The 14,834-nt window shown below is 43.8% G+C and overlaps 1 protein-coding gene across 2 annotated transcripts; it reads right to left on the bottom strand.

Moving 5' to 3' along the window:
- Positions 1-240: 240 nt before the first annotated feature.
- LOC103731922 (retinoic acid early transcript 1E-like) lies at positions 241-14,834 on the bottom strand. Of its 2 annotated transcripts, none has more exons than XM_008830425.2 (6): positions 14,675-14,834; positions 14,243-14,354; positions 5,996-6,253; positions 5,473-5,739; positions 4,607-4,822; positions 241-868 (listed from the first exon to the last, which is right to left on the bottom strand). In XM_008830425.2, exons 2-6 carry the CDS (start codon positions 14,334-14,336, stop codon positions 786-788), a joined length of 918 nt encoding a protein of 305 aa, XP_008828647.2. In that variant the 5' UTR covers positions 14,337-14,354; positions 14,675-14,834; the 3' UTR covers positions 241-785. The 2 variants fall into 2 exon arrangements, with proteins under 2 accessions (XP_008828647.2, XP_029418061.1); XM_029562201.1 differs by having other exon boundaries at positions 14,243-14,378; positions 14,675-14,832.

The raw sequence follows: 14,834 nt of genomic DNA, 5'->3' as shown, positions 1-14,834 counted from the left end.
TATACTCAGTGGATTCTTTCTTTAATGAATGGAATCTTGCCCTGAGGGCTATGCCAGAAACATATGTGGACCTATTTGTGTCTTTGCACAAAGTTAGAATTTATTGAATAACAGCCAGTTTCACTGGCTGCATTATGCCAAATAGTCCCAATTGCCATGGATCGCTGGCCATTAGCATACACAGACTATTTCATTCCAACCCTTATTACTAATATCAACTCTCAGATCACACATTATACATCACATAGTGATTATACTTTTATAACAGACAAACATAATGGTTACCAAGGGTGAAAGAGTCTCCAGAAGAGATCAACAAGGCCTCGCTGGAGGCCGAGGCACAGGTAGACAGCTGATGCAGATGTGAAGAGAATCACTACAGGTGGTTAGATAAAATATTAGGCTAGCTAATCGGAAAACTGCCCAGACCTCAGGGTTCAGTGGTACTCAGAGATAAACTGTAGGAGCACAGGACCAGGGAGGAGAGGTGCAGGACCTGAACTGGATGGATCTGTGGATGATTGGACAGTCAGACATTCAATCAGGCTGTTAGCAATGGAGACTGGGTTGAAGCCCTGGTAACAGTCAGGGGTTCTCTGTCTGTTGGTCTGTTGACAGGAATACCGGGTAGTCTGATGAGAGGTTGGTGGGAGTCATCACCATCATAGTGTTAGGTGTCCTCCTCTTCAGGGATCCCACTTTGGTCAGAAGTCAAATGGCACAGAGTCCCAAGATGTCATCAGAAGTATTTTTGCTAGTTTAATGAAGAAGAGCTTGGCAATATTCTAGAGAGTTTCCAGACACAGTTGGTGATGATGATGAGACCAGAGCACAGATGAGGAGGTAGAGGAGTAGCATCGAGAATTACCTATTGATAGAAAGGACATCAATTACACTGACTTCCTGAGAGTTCAGCATCTTCACTCCTCAGACACTCCTTCACCTTTTGTAGATCATGCAACTCATTTTCACAGTGCTTATCTATCATCTATCTATCTATCTATCTATCTATCTATCTATCTATCATCTATCTATCTATCTATCTATCTATCTATCTATCTATCTATCATCTATCTGATCATCTACCTAATCTCTCATCTATCTCTCATCTATCTATCTATCTATCTATCATTAATCATCTATCTATCGTCTATCTATCTATCATCCATCATCTATCTATCTATCATTATCTATCTATCTATGTATCTCTCTATGTATCTATCTATGTGTCTATGTATCTATCTGTCGATATCATCTATCTATCTATCCATCCATCCACCCATCAATCTAATCTGTCTATCATATATCTGTTTATCTATTATCTCTCTACATAACCATCATCAATCTATATCATCCATTATCTACTCTACTCATTATCTATTTTTCTATCTACCTTATCTATCTATCTATCTATCTATCTATCTATCTATCTGATCTCTCATCTATCATCTATCATCATCATCTATCTATTATCTGTCTATCATCTATCTCCATCCATCCATCATCCCTCCATCTATCTATCTATCTATCTATCTATCTATCTATCTATCTATCTATCTATCTATCTATCTATCTATCTATCTATCTATCTATCTATCTATCTATCTATCTATCTATCTATCTATCTATCTATCTATCTATCTATCTATCTATCTATCTATCTATCTATCTATCTATCTATCTATCTATCTATCTGATCTCTCATCTCTCATCTATCATCATCATCTATCTATTATCTGTCTATTATCTATCATCTATCATCTATCTATCTATCTATCTATCTATCTATCTATCTATCTATCTATCTATCATCTGTCTATCATCATGTGTGTTTGTTTGTGCAAGTGCAGACATGTACCTGCATATCATGGCATCCATGCCTAGAGATAAGAGTACTATTTTCTGGTATAGGATCTTTCCTTTCATAATGTGGTGTCCAGGGATTGAACTTAGGTTGTCAGACTTGTTTGGCAAGCCCCTTTATCCACTGAGCCATCTCGCTGGTCCCGTTTTTTAATTTCTATTTTTGTATTTGTTCCAGACCTTTATGCCACGAGGCACTTCTGTAATATGACTTCAGATGGGGATAGGTTGTGAAGTTTAAAAAGAGATTGTGACTAAAAATCAAGATGAAATTCCAACAAAAATATATTTGCATTTATGGTTTTGCTGATCTTTTTACTTTTGTTTATTTATAAAGACATTTTAAATTATGTGTATGTGTGTGTCTGTGGGTGTGGATGCGCATGTGTGTACAGATGCCCCTGGAGGCCAGAAGTATTGGATACCCCTGGAGCTGGAGTAATAGGCAATTGTAAGCTGCCTGATATAGGTGCTAGGAATGGATCTTGAGTCCTTTGCAAGAACAGTGAACTCTTTTAGCCATCTCTGGAGCTCCTAATTTTTTTTTTTTTTTTTTGAGACAGGGTTTCAGTCTGTAGCCCAAGCTGTCCTGGAATTTACTATGTAACCCAGGCTTGAGGTTACAATGTAACTTCAAACGTGTGGCACTCTTCTGGCCTCAGCTTTCTCAGTGCTGGGACTGTAGGTGTCAGCCATTATACTAGCAGATTTTAAATTCTTATATAATAAAAATGTTATTTCAAAATATTTCAAACTATTATTCTTATTAAAAAAGCAAAACCAAACAGAGCTTTATGTTCACTGATAATAGATTCAAATCTTTTCACCACCCCATGCTTACCAGGATTGTTAAAAAAAAAAAAAGCAAAATAAAATTAAGTCGTCCTTATAATTTTGTGTTTTTTCCCTGGGATTTTATTTTAGAAAAAAATCAACTGCAATGGAAAAAAATGAACCAAACAGAGCTTTATGTTCACTGATAATAGATTCAAAACTTTTCACCCCCCCATGCTTACCAGGATTGTTAAAAAAAAAAAAAAGCAAAATAAAATTACGTCGTCATTATAATTTTGTGTTTTTCCTCTGGGATTATATATAGAAAAAAAATCACTGACAATGGACAGAATGTTATTAGTTTTGCTTGCATAAACACAGGTGATTTCAATTTTAAAGGACAAAAATGTTTGAATCATAGTTCTATAGTCACTGAAGCATAACCTAGGATAAGAGTCAACTTTAGAGTATTTTTGGTGGTGGAGGTGATGTTTGTTTTAAAGGATCTCACTATGCAACCTAGGCTAGCCTTGAACCTCACGATCTTCCTGCCCCAGCCTCCTTAGTGCTGGGGTTGTAAGTAGATTTGACTACGCCAGCTCCTTAAATAGTCTTAAGGGCTGTCCTAAACCTACAGCTACTAATGTATAATGTTTGCCATAGGTGAATTCAATAAGTGTTTCTATGTACACATACCCATGACAGAATAGTAATAATAATAAAAATGAATTATTTTATTTATTTTTTTCAGGGACCCATATAGTCCTTGTTGGCTTCAAATTCACTATGTCATCAGAGATGACTTGACTTCCTGATCCTCATGCCTCCCCTCCCAAGTGTCAGGATTATAGGCATGTTTTCCCAAATCCATCCAATACTATACCAGAATTTTATGTTTAACTTCACTTATTACAATGTATGTAGGGGAGGGGAATGCTTCTTCTGAGAGTAGGTTCTCTCCCACCCTAGGCACTGGGTATTGAACGCAGGTCAAGTCATCAGGCTTGCAGGACAAGTACCTTTACTCACTGAGCCATCCTGCCACTGACCGCATAATTTTTTTTAATTGCACCAATAATATTTTGACTAAAGTATCTAGTTACTGCAATGGAAACATTAAAGCAAGAAACAAAGTTGTTGTAGGTCTTAAAATGGCAACTGATAGACATAAATTCCAAGTTCCTAAAGTCTAAATTTAAAGGTTATATTTACTTCCTGGGCACTCAGTGTCTGAGCAGAAGTTAGTGTGCTGAACTAGAAGCCAGACCCTCAGAAGGGCAGTTTTTGCCATTAAGGGTTAGTCTAACAAAGCTGTCATGATCCAGAGAAGAAGCAACAGGTGATGGAACAGTTTCTGTGACATTAGAGTCTACTGCCTTAGGTCATGCTATCTTTAGAGAGCAAAGAGACTTTAATCAAAGACTTGGTCGAATCTTGAGTTACATCCCGAGGAGAAAATACCTCATTAAAACTTTCCAGGTGTAGTGGCTAGAGAGACATCTCAGAGTTTAAGAGTACTAGCAGCTCTTCCAGAGGTCCGGGGTTTGGTCCCCAGACCCACATAGTCCTTAGCTCTAGTTCCAAGGGATCCAACGCCCTCTTCTAGCCTCCATGGGCATTGCATGACACAGATGCACTTGCATACATGCAGGCAAAATACTCATACACATAAAATTAAAAAAAAATTCTGGGTATTGGATTCTGTCTCACCTTAGGAGGACTCTTGTGTTTTGTTGCTTCTCTGACTGACTGCACAGGTATGCTGACTGTGCTGGCCTCCTGTACCCCAACAACAATAATCCCCAACACAAGGGTGAAGTAGGAGGCTCAAGACTAAAAACAGGTATCATTTCAGAGGAGGGATAGCCACTATAGTGGACAGTGGATTGGGTAGATGAGTGAGATTCCTCTTTGAAATCCTCCCCAGACTAGGATCTCACCAAGGGGCAGAGGCCAGCCTATTCCTCACCTTTCATGATGCTGGATCTCTTCACGAACGCCAGAATGACAAGGACAGGCAGAAGGCAGGCTACAACGATGGCACTTATTTCAGTAGAAGAAAGCCAGGGGGTAGATGGTAGCTGGGTCGTAGAAGGAAGCCAAGTGGTAGGTGGCAGCGAGATCATAGATGGAAGCTCAGTGGTAGAGAGAAGTTGGGGAGTACTTGGGAACTTGGATGTTGGTCCTAAAACAAACAAAAAGCAAAATCCTGGACAAAACTAAAAACATACCTTCTTCAGCAGCTGCTCTGCCCGAGGCAGCAGAGGGTAATAAGTACTCTACCAGGTCCCAGGTAGAGAGATGAATGGGGGCTGCTCTGTGTCCTTATAGTGTTCATTTCACTAGCAAAGGAAGCAAATGAGCACCCAACTCTCATATAACATGGCGTACTTTCTATCATTAGAACTTTCTAAAGGTTGGCACAGTTAGTTGTGTTTAATCATGTCAGGGGAAGGCCCTGAAGCCTTTATAGAAGGGACAATGGGGCTGGTGGAAGGACAGCTATACCCAAGGAGCAAAAGTCTGGAAGTTAACATGATGCATACAGTCTTGGGGACCCATTAGCAGATGATTAAGTTCCCGTGCCATCGGTTAAAGGGGAATTAGAATCATTCAGATGTGAGATGAGAAAGAGGATGGTGAGAAATCCTTGACATCATCACTGGCTCTATAGACAGGGAAACCACCAAGAAATCATTCACTCACTCTATCAAATGTTCTATGATGCACACATGGTGACATCCATGTGGGGAAGTCATCAGACCTTTAAAGAGAGTTGCCACATCTTTCCCACCCTACTGAGGTTACTCTCTGATAACCCAGGTAACTGCCTACCTGGTGTTTCCTTATGGTGCTTTAAGAGGTCCTTGAGCCAGTGGGGACAATCTCCCATGGAGATCTTACCCAGATCATCTACTAGCTCCTTGTCATCCTTGCATTTCTGCATCGTGTCTTTGGCTTCAGGATTAATCAATATCCAGGTCAAGTTCATTGGGTAAAAGAGGAAGGAATATTGTCCACTGATGGTAAACAGCCAGTAGGCATCAATGAGTTGTCCTTGTTCATGCCGACAAAGCATCTTGGCCTGCAAGGGGGGGCAACCTGCAAACCACACCCGAAACCATCATCCCCCACTCTTGATAGATCCAACATCTCCCAAAGATCAAGCCTTTCCCCACAAGCAGGTATTATTTACTCCTTGACTTTCCCTGTATTACCCGTTAGATACGGTGTGTTTCCATGGCTGGACAATGCTTAGTGCTTACACAAATACATTCAGAGTCCCCTTAGTATATGTGCACTGCCATTTTTCTGTCTTGCTGACCTTCTCTGCATTTGTGTTCCGACCCATACTTACCCCTGAACTTGACAGTTCTCAGTTGTCTGTTAAGTAGCTTCTTCTCAAACTCTTCTCCCATGTATTTCAATCTTTTGATCAAATCTTTCCATACTTCGGTGGCATTCACCTTCTTTCCCAGGGCACCCAACGGCTTGGCTTTGTTGTCACTATACTGAAGGAATGGCACTCCATTCACTGAGCACTGTACTTCAGACCAGAGCTGTCGAGGTACAGGCTCACCTTTCACAGTGAAGTTGAGGCAAAGTGAGTGAATATCTGTGAAAGAAACATACAGGTCAGGTCCAGACTGTGTGACTCATGGTCTGTGACTCTGAGGCTCCTCATTAAGGACCAGACTGGAAGGGGAGAAGCGTCTGGCTTAGCTGTCCAACTCCAGGATCCTTAGTCTTGTGCCATCTTTAATTGTCTTAGGTTGGTAAAATCCTCTCATGTTTGCATGGATCCCTCAGGTGCACTCAGAGATGCAGGAGGGTTCTTCTGACAAACACTTTTAATGGTCTTTATCAAGCATCAGGGTACAAAATATATTAGAGAGTATCTCTGCTCTGGGGAATTAAATGTAGCCACAGAGATGAAGCTTTCAACAGAAAGGCAAAGGAAGCATCATAGAGATGGCAAATTCCTCATGGGTCATGGGTGTTCAGGAAAGACTTCCTGTAGTAATGCTGCAACTTGACAGAGAGAGGGAGTTCTCACCTGTGAGCAGAGTACTTCCATAAAAAAAATGGGGCACCAGATTATACTCCCCCTCCTACTAAATCACATCCTTACCCCATTCTCGAGGAGAGATATTCATTTGTGTTTCCTGTGTGAAGCCCCACTCTCTCCGCCTACACCTCAGTCAGTCCTTGCATCCCAACACACTTAAGGCTGCTGGTCTTCAGAATTCTACTGGCAGCAAAAGAAGACATGCAGTGCAGAATGCCGGAGGGAGATGTTCTATTAAGCAGACTGCACAAGGAATGGGCAAGAAGTATCTAGGCACATTCATGTACGCTCTCCCCTGTGTGTGTGAGCACCAACATTTAAAAGAATACTTTTGTTTGGGGCTGCAGAGATGGCTCAAAGGTTAAGAGCGCTGGCTGCTCTTACAGAAGACACGGGGTTTAAATCCCAGCACCCAAAGCGTGGCTAATAAGCATCCATAACTCCAGTTCCAGGGGACCCTATGCCTTCTGTCTTCTGTGGGTATTTCACCACACGAGTGCACTTACACATATGCAGGCAATACACATAAAATAAAAATAAATTAAAAGAATATTTTAGTTAGAAAATTGTAAGAAGTATGCAATATAATTATGCCAAAAGTCAGAAAAGGTGATGTTAAAAAACTCCTTTCTCCCCTCTGCCTTCCCAAACACTCCCGTGTAAGCAGGATTGCTGGAGATTTGTGAGCACCTTCTTTGTCCCTTCTCTCTCCAGCTCGCCCTTCTCTTCCCTGCCTCTTTTACCATCCATTTCCTTTCTGAGTCCGTGTCCCTCACCCCTCTTTTCCCTCTCCTACTCCTTCTAAGCCTTTCGAACTCATTCCTCTTAAACGATGGAGATTCTTTCTAACTATACCCCACTGGAAGATTTGATGAATATGAACATGAGGCTCTTCAGCCCCAGAACTAGCTTTGTGGTTGTGAACTAAAGGTCACAAACCCTATCCCTTTAAGGTGGGTAGTGATAAATGAAGCACCAGTTATCCTTAAAAATCCACTTTGTAGGCAGATAAAAGGAAGCTGTACTTTGCTGAAGCCCTAGCAGTGAGTTAGGAAGGCAGTCTCATTCAAGCCACCTGACAGCGTTGGAGTCTGTACTTGCAGGAAAATGCGGTCAGAGAACAATGAGGTGGTGACTGTCCAGTGGATCTGGAACGGGGTCTGCCTCTGGAGGTGGCACAAGGCTTCACCAAATAGAGTGAAACTAGAGAAATGAGGAACTCAGTATGAGCCAGTCAACATGCACAAAACTCAAGTGAGATTAGAGAGATGCACAGCTATCAACAACAAGTTCAAAAGATCAGAAATGGTCCAAATATATACAAACATTCTTAGTGCACTGAAAGAACCTAATTCTATAGAAAACATTCAAGCAAAACATGCAAAGGATAGCAGAAGAAGTTATGGGGCAGTGTTAGGGTTAGGGCTGGTGATATGGTTTGGGGGTAAAAGCTCTTGCCATGCCATCCTGTGACCATCTCCAGGACTCATGGTGGAAGGAAACAATAGACTCCTGAAAGTTGTCCTCACACCTCTAAATGTGAGATGTGGCATCTGTGTGCCCACACTCAGCACACACATCTTATGCACACACATGCACAATAATAATAAATAACTTTAATTAAGTAAGCATTTACATGTAGATATAAAAATCTTATTAAGGAAAACATAATTTTTATAACTTATTACACGTTGCTTATCCCCTTACAGGAAAAGGACACATACCTGAAAAGCCACAGGAGTATGAATTAGTGATAAAATATCTGTACTATCAGTCTAGGTTACAAAACATTAGACTATGATTATCAACAGACACAATGATGTTGTGACCTGGTACTTACTATGAGTATGTGTGGCCAGGCCATGCAGTTGACATGTAGAGAGATTTGTGGGATTCATTTTGCTTATGCTTTTTAGGGATAATTGTTCTAAAATTTAATTTTGTTCATTGTTACATAAAATATTGACAGACTCTCAAATAAAACTTCCAAAAGCAGATGTTTTCATACAGGTTTAGCCTCTGTCCTTGTCTTGCCACCTTATCCCCCTGCCACACCTTTCCAGACAATGAACTGCACCATGAGATTTCCTGGAGAGCTTTCTCAGGGAATCAGTATCTTCCCATGATGTTTCTCCCCATTTCCCATTTCCCAGGGTATCTCTTGACTCTCTTCCTCACTATGCTCCCCTGCCTTCAGGGGCCCATGGTCCACCCACTTATGTAACAGACTTTTCTTCCATGTCTGTCTGCAGCAGAACACCTCCCTGTGTTACGGGTGGGTGTAGTCTGGCTGGCATCTCCCAGAATGAGAGATCCAAGGACCATGGTGTATCTTTAAAACCTAGCCTTAGGAGTCACATTCCAGCATCTCTATTGTATTCTAAAGACTACACAGGTCATCCCAGTATCCTGTGTTAGGAGACCATATGAGGACATGAACACCAAGAGGGAAGGAAGCGTCAGTGGAAGCTGTTTAAAGGATGGCCAGTACCAGTCTTTATGTTGGAAATGTTAATGTCAATGTCTTGGCATCACAGGATTGCCCCTTTGGGAAGGGGGAAGACGAGATATAGTAGAAGCAGAAGTCAGAATACAGATGTGGTGGGTGAGCAGGTTGTTCAGTGGGTGAGCAGGTTGTTCAGTGGTTGAGCACTGGCCTAGTGTTTGCAAGGTCCTAGGTTTAATCCCTAGCTCCTCATACAACAAAGGTCAGATGTTGAGAGGGAGGTAAGGAAATTACTAAGACATTTTTCAGGATTGGAGACACGGCTCAGCAGTTAAGAGTGTTCGCTGTTCTTGGTGGTTTGCCAACAAAAGTTTCAAGTTTCCCTGGCTGTCAAAAACTCCTCCTCCCATGTGCATTTTGCCCATTAACATGGGAACACCTGTTTCTAGCTGTCCTGAGGAATCCAAATCAGATGAAAAAGTGGACTTAAGCAAGGACAAAAAATTAGCTCAGTTTAACAACGGATTTACATGGCATCCCAATTTTAGGCATGGTGGGCATGTTGGACATATATATGCTTAGTCAGTTCAGAGACTATGCAGAGTGTCCTTTGTAAATATATGCAATTGGATACAACAGGAAATCTGGTACCTGCAGGGACTGTCTAGTCATGAGATGTTATCACCTAAAGCAAAACCTTGAAATGTAGAGCTTTTAGAAAACAGATGTCTTTCATAGTTCAAAAACATACCTTAGGGGCTGGAGCAATGGCTCAGTGGTTAAGAGTACTGGCTGTTCCCAGGTTCTGTTCCCAGCACCCACCTGGTGGCTCACAACTATCTATAATTTCAGTTCCAGGGAACCCAATGCCCTCTTCTGGCCCCCGCAGGCACTGCATGCATGTGGTACACTTATATACATGCAGATAAAATGCTCATGCACATTAAAAACAAAAAACAAAAAACACATACCTCAGAACAAGTCCCCCATGACTGTCCTATAATGGGAAAATAAATATTCTATCAGATCAGAAAAAAAGAATGTGTACTGCTCTTGCAGAGGCCAGGAGTTTGGTTCCCATCAGAGGGCTCACAGCTCCCTGTAACTCCAGCTCCAGGGAGTCTGACACCTTCTGGCCTTCACTAGCACCTGCCTATAATCTGAAACTGACCTGGGGCACACACCTTCAACTCAGCACTAGGAGGCTTGAGACAGGAGAATCCCAGCAACTCCCAGGTGAGTCTGGTTTACACAAGGGAGTTACAGGCCAGCCTGGGCTCCATAAGCAAACCTTGCCCCATCGCTCCTCAAATATGTTTCAAAGTAGGAACTGAAGGCAATTTTTTTTGAGACAGAGTTTCACTCTGTACCCCTGGATGTCCTGGAACCTAAGTTATAGACCAGGCTGCCCTTGAACTCACAGAGCTCTACCTGCTGCTGCTTCCCAAGTGCTGGGATTCAAGGTGTCCACCTTCATGTGAATGTTAATTTATGATTTTTTCTTTCTACTTACATGCATCATTTTCTCAAAAGGCTACCAAACTGTTAGGTCATTATTATTTATTATTTGGTTTTAACTGCTTATTAAGCAGAACCCTTAGGCATTTAGTTTTATGGCTACCTTGACTATTGAACAGTGATTTGTGGGAACAGCTATAATGAGAGACCTGGCCTGGGAGTGGGGCAATTTCAGTAAGATGAGCGTCTGTCTTCTTGGGGCTCAGCATCCCCAGATACAGAGGACTTTTTATGTTAAAGCATTTGTGTGTAGATGAAGGCTAGAGGACAACTTTGAGTGTTGTTCCCCAGGTATACTGCCCACTCTTCTTGAACAGAGTTTCTCATATGCCTGGAATCCACCAAGTAGGCTAGACTTGTTGGTCAGTGATCCCAGGGTTCCTCTTGTCCCTGCTTTCCAGCGCTAGAAGTAAAAGCACATACAACCATGCCTGGCTTTTTTGACATGGGCTCTGGGGCTGAGACTCAGATCCTCATGATTGTGAGACAGGTGCTGTGCCACTGAGCTGTCTCCTCATCCCCTGGAAACACAGGACTTATAGAAATCAGGAGTTTTCTGGAGACAATGTTTGTGTGTAATAGGAATGGTTTGCAGGAAAGTGGTCAGACGTAGGCCCATACATGTATTTAATAGAGAATCTAGAATTTCTAAAGCTGGTAGGAACCTTAGAAAAGTCCAGTATGTCAAAGGGGATGTAATACAGAAGTCCAGACGAATGTCCAGTCCGTGGAAAAGCAGGAGGACTCCAGTTTACCAAGCATATAAAGAATGCCTATGGATTAGGATATCAGTCTTGTCAGAATTTCAGTGATGACAAGTGTGTAAGGCCAGGGCTGGTGATAGCAGTTGGCTTTCTTGAAATGGGATGCCAGCAAATATGAGGCTGAAAAATCTTGACATAATAGACCTAGGTAGAGTGGTCAGCAGTCAACAGCATAGAGGGACAATGGTACTTACGATTAATCATGTGGATGCAGTCTATAGTGTGACCCCCAGAATGGTGGGGTCAAGGTGATAGAACTCATCTTGACAAATACATGGTCAACAAACCCAGATGTTGATGGATTTTAATCAGTAAAGACTAAAAACAAGGATGTATGATCAGGAGGCTGAAAGCTATCATCCCATGTAAAGCTGGTCTCCTGGGCCCAGTTTTCTCAACTAAAACCTCTCAGACAGAACCAGAGTCCATTTCTAGGACGAGAGACCAGATTCCAACAGGGAGGGACTGTTCAAACCAGCAGCAAGTGTGGCTATTCTTTCTGATTCATTTTCCTCCTAGATAGTAATATGGCCCCTAGATTCTGCCATGAATGACTAGGTATAAATACCAGCCTTCAGGCTGGAGAGAGATGGCTCAGCGGTTAAGAACACTGACTGTTCTTGCAGAAGACCCGGGTTTGAATCCCAGCACCCACATGGCAGCTAACAACTGTCCGCAACTCCAGTTCCAGGGGATCTGACAGCCTCTTCTGTCCTCCATGGGCATTGCACGACATGGGTGCACTTACTTACATGCAGGCATAACACTCATACACATAAAATAAAAATAATAAATAAAATATTTTAAAATACTAGAATTCAAAAGCACATGGTGATGAACTCTGCTCTTGTATCTTAAAGATCCCGTGGACAATAGGTGTGAATGATGAATGAATGAGCCTTCACTAGAACCTTCACTCAGGACAATCTGATACTGAGGCTTCTGAGCCAGGGAAAGGTGCTATGTGTAGTTCACGACTGTTCCTAATTGGAATCACAATATGGACCCCTAGTGTCTAGAAGCAAGCCTGTGCCACAGTAGCAGAGGAAGATATACAATTTCAAAGTGGTTCCTGGCATAGTACTGGGCCCTGGGAGAGAGGTGCCCTCTGGTTCTGGGATACCAGTGACCATGAAGTCTCAGGGGGCCTACCATGAGCTAGATTCTACCTCTATAAGGTCATGAGGTAGACATGTTCAATAGTCAGACAAAATCCCCAGCGAGTCACTTGTAGGGCCAGAGCTATCCTAATGGGGGAAAACCTTTGCCTGAAACAGTCAGCCTTGTTCTCCAGATAGAACATTTAAAACGTTATCTCGAGGAAAGCCTCAGGTTAGTCCTCCCCTTCAGCTGCCATCTCACCCTCAACCCGTATCTGTCCTCTATGAGCCATGTGAACCAGGGAACCCACTGGACAGCATAGGAGAGAGCAGTGTACCTCAAACCCCAGGACCTCCTCCTATCACTTCCAATTCATCCAGAAGCCACAGGCAGCACAGACCCACTGCTGACTGAAACAGGCAGCTTTGGCATCGCTTGGGGAAGTTGCCCTGGGGGATGCGCACCAAGACTGAGACACTGGATGTACCCTAATCTGGGGTCAGGAGACTAGGACAGAGGTCAAACTAGTTTTCCATCCATTTGCACATTATCTTCTGTTGCTGTGATACATACTAAGGGCAGAATTGATGCAGAGACAGATATGGCGTGGCTTACTGGATTGAAAATGTTTCGTGCCTACCCTTTAGAATAAAAACTGTCTCCCTCCTAAATGAACACTATTATGTGATGCTGTCTCTTCAAGAGGTAGAGCAGATGGCCTAGGAGGGAGGGCAGAAGCTTCCATAAGCCTTACCAAGCACCTCTGCTTGTGTCTTATGTAGTAGAAATGGTGCCCCATCACCCTAGCTTAGGTTCTGTGGGTGAGAGGGGATCGGTTTGCTGGGGTCTGTTCTCAGACAGGGGCACACAGCACCAAGTGATGGAGGGAGGGGTTACAGCTGCTTCCTCGGTTGGCTGGTGGGGAAGGGACTGATGTGCAGGGTGGGGAGATGTGCTGGGAATTGATGGGTTCAATAAATCAAATAAGAGATGAAGTTGGGTTTGGTGACCCAAGTCTGTAATCCCCAGCCTGTGAGAGGCTGAGGAAGGGGGTTACTGCAAATTTGAGACCAGCCTGGGTTTACACAGTGGGTTCCAGGACCGCTTGAACTACTTGATTGGAACCTACCACAATAATAAATAAATAAATAAATAAATAAATAAATAAATAAATAAAACTAGGAAGGAAGTGCACAGGTGGTGCCCCGTGGTACATGCATTACGATGTGCTGGAAGATGGAGAGGGAAAAAAAAAAACCCAAGAACAAACAGACCAGAGAAAGTCAGAGGGCTTGTGAGGTGTGGGGAAGGTAGCCTGTAGGGCAGACCAGGCAAGGGATCTCAAGAAACTGTCAGTTCTGGCCGCCAGGGTGCCACACCCTGTGCCCTGAGTCCTGTGGCTGCCTTTAGGCTTCCTGAAGACCTTATTGGGGCTGGGATGTGACAAATTCCCTTCTGCCATTTGCCCTCCCACCCATCGCCATAACTTAGTGGTCACTTTTCTGCTCATGCGCAGGCCAGGCAGGGAAGATGACAGAATGAACTCCTAGGGCGTGAACTTTGCTATGGGGAGCCTAGGCGGCAGGCGGAGGCGGAGGAGGGCCCTGGGCCAGACGCAGCCCCCAGCGGGCGGGTTTTGACTGCACTGGGTGGCCCAGTCCGCTCTCGCCCCCCAAAACACACCATAGTTAAGTCCCCGGAACTCACCTGCCCGCAGCGCCAGGCACCGACCGCCTAGGAGGACCAACAGGAACCAAGCCAGGGCGATAGGGAAGATCTGGGTGGCTGCCGCTGGCACCATCCTTCCTTTCTCCACACCCTGCAGTCACAGGTCTGAAGTGAGCTATCAAGACGGAGGACAGCCTAGGTCACTGCAGATGCCAGGGTCACAGAAGTTTCAGAAACCCGGGCGTGAATTCATGCAGTTCCTCGATGTCCTGACATCCCGGTTCCCAGTTCTGGTCTCTTTTCCTAGACCCCTTCGAGTTCACTCTGGGCCCCGTAGCTCTGATCCCCACTTGCTGCGGTCCCTGCGGTGCCGGCCGATGATTCCTCTTTCCCGCCCACGCACCGGGTGCAGGAGCTGAGTGGCCCGCGCAATCCGAGCCCTCCTAGCCCCAGGTCCTCCCCAGCACTCACCGGACGCTCTCTCGTGGTCCCCCGGCGGTAGAAGCAGAATCAAATGTATAGGATTCTGGCCCGGGCCTGAAAGGAAAGAATCGGGGCTGGTCGGTTGCACGTGGATTTGTATTGGCATCCACCCTCGCCCCGTCCACGTCCTCCGGCCCGCCTCTTTTAC

Source organism: Nannospalax galili, unplaced genomic scaffold, assembly GCF_000622305.1.
Source record: "Nannospalax galili isolate Female #2095 unplaced genomic scaffold, S.galili_v1.0 scaffold395, whole genome shotgun sequence".
Taxonomy (NCBI): Eukaryota; Metazoa; Chordata; class Mammalia; order Rodentia; family Spalacidae; genus Nannospalax; species Nannospalax galili.
Note: the sequence above shows the minus strand (reverse complement) of the source record. Positions and strands in the feature narration are given on the sequence as shown.

Bases quoted from the DNA above. Each gene is read 5' to 3' on its own strand.
- LOC103731922 (XM_008830425.2), bottom strand. From the start codon at position 14,336: ATGGTGCCAGCGGCAGCCACCCAGATCTTCCCTATCGCCCTGGCTTGG. The intron at 5,740-5,995 runs GTAAGTATGGGT...TGTGGTTTGCAG, and splicing joins GAGAACTGTCAAGTTCAGGG to GTTGCCCCCCCTTGCAGGCC. The intron at 4,823-5,472 runs GTAGGCAGTTAC...TGTTTGTTTTAG, and splicing joins GCACCATAAGGAAACACCAG to GACCAACATCCAAGTTCCCA.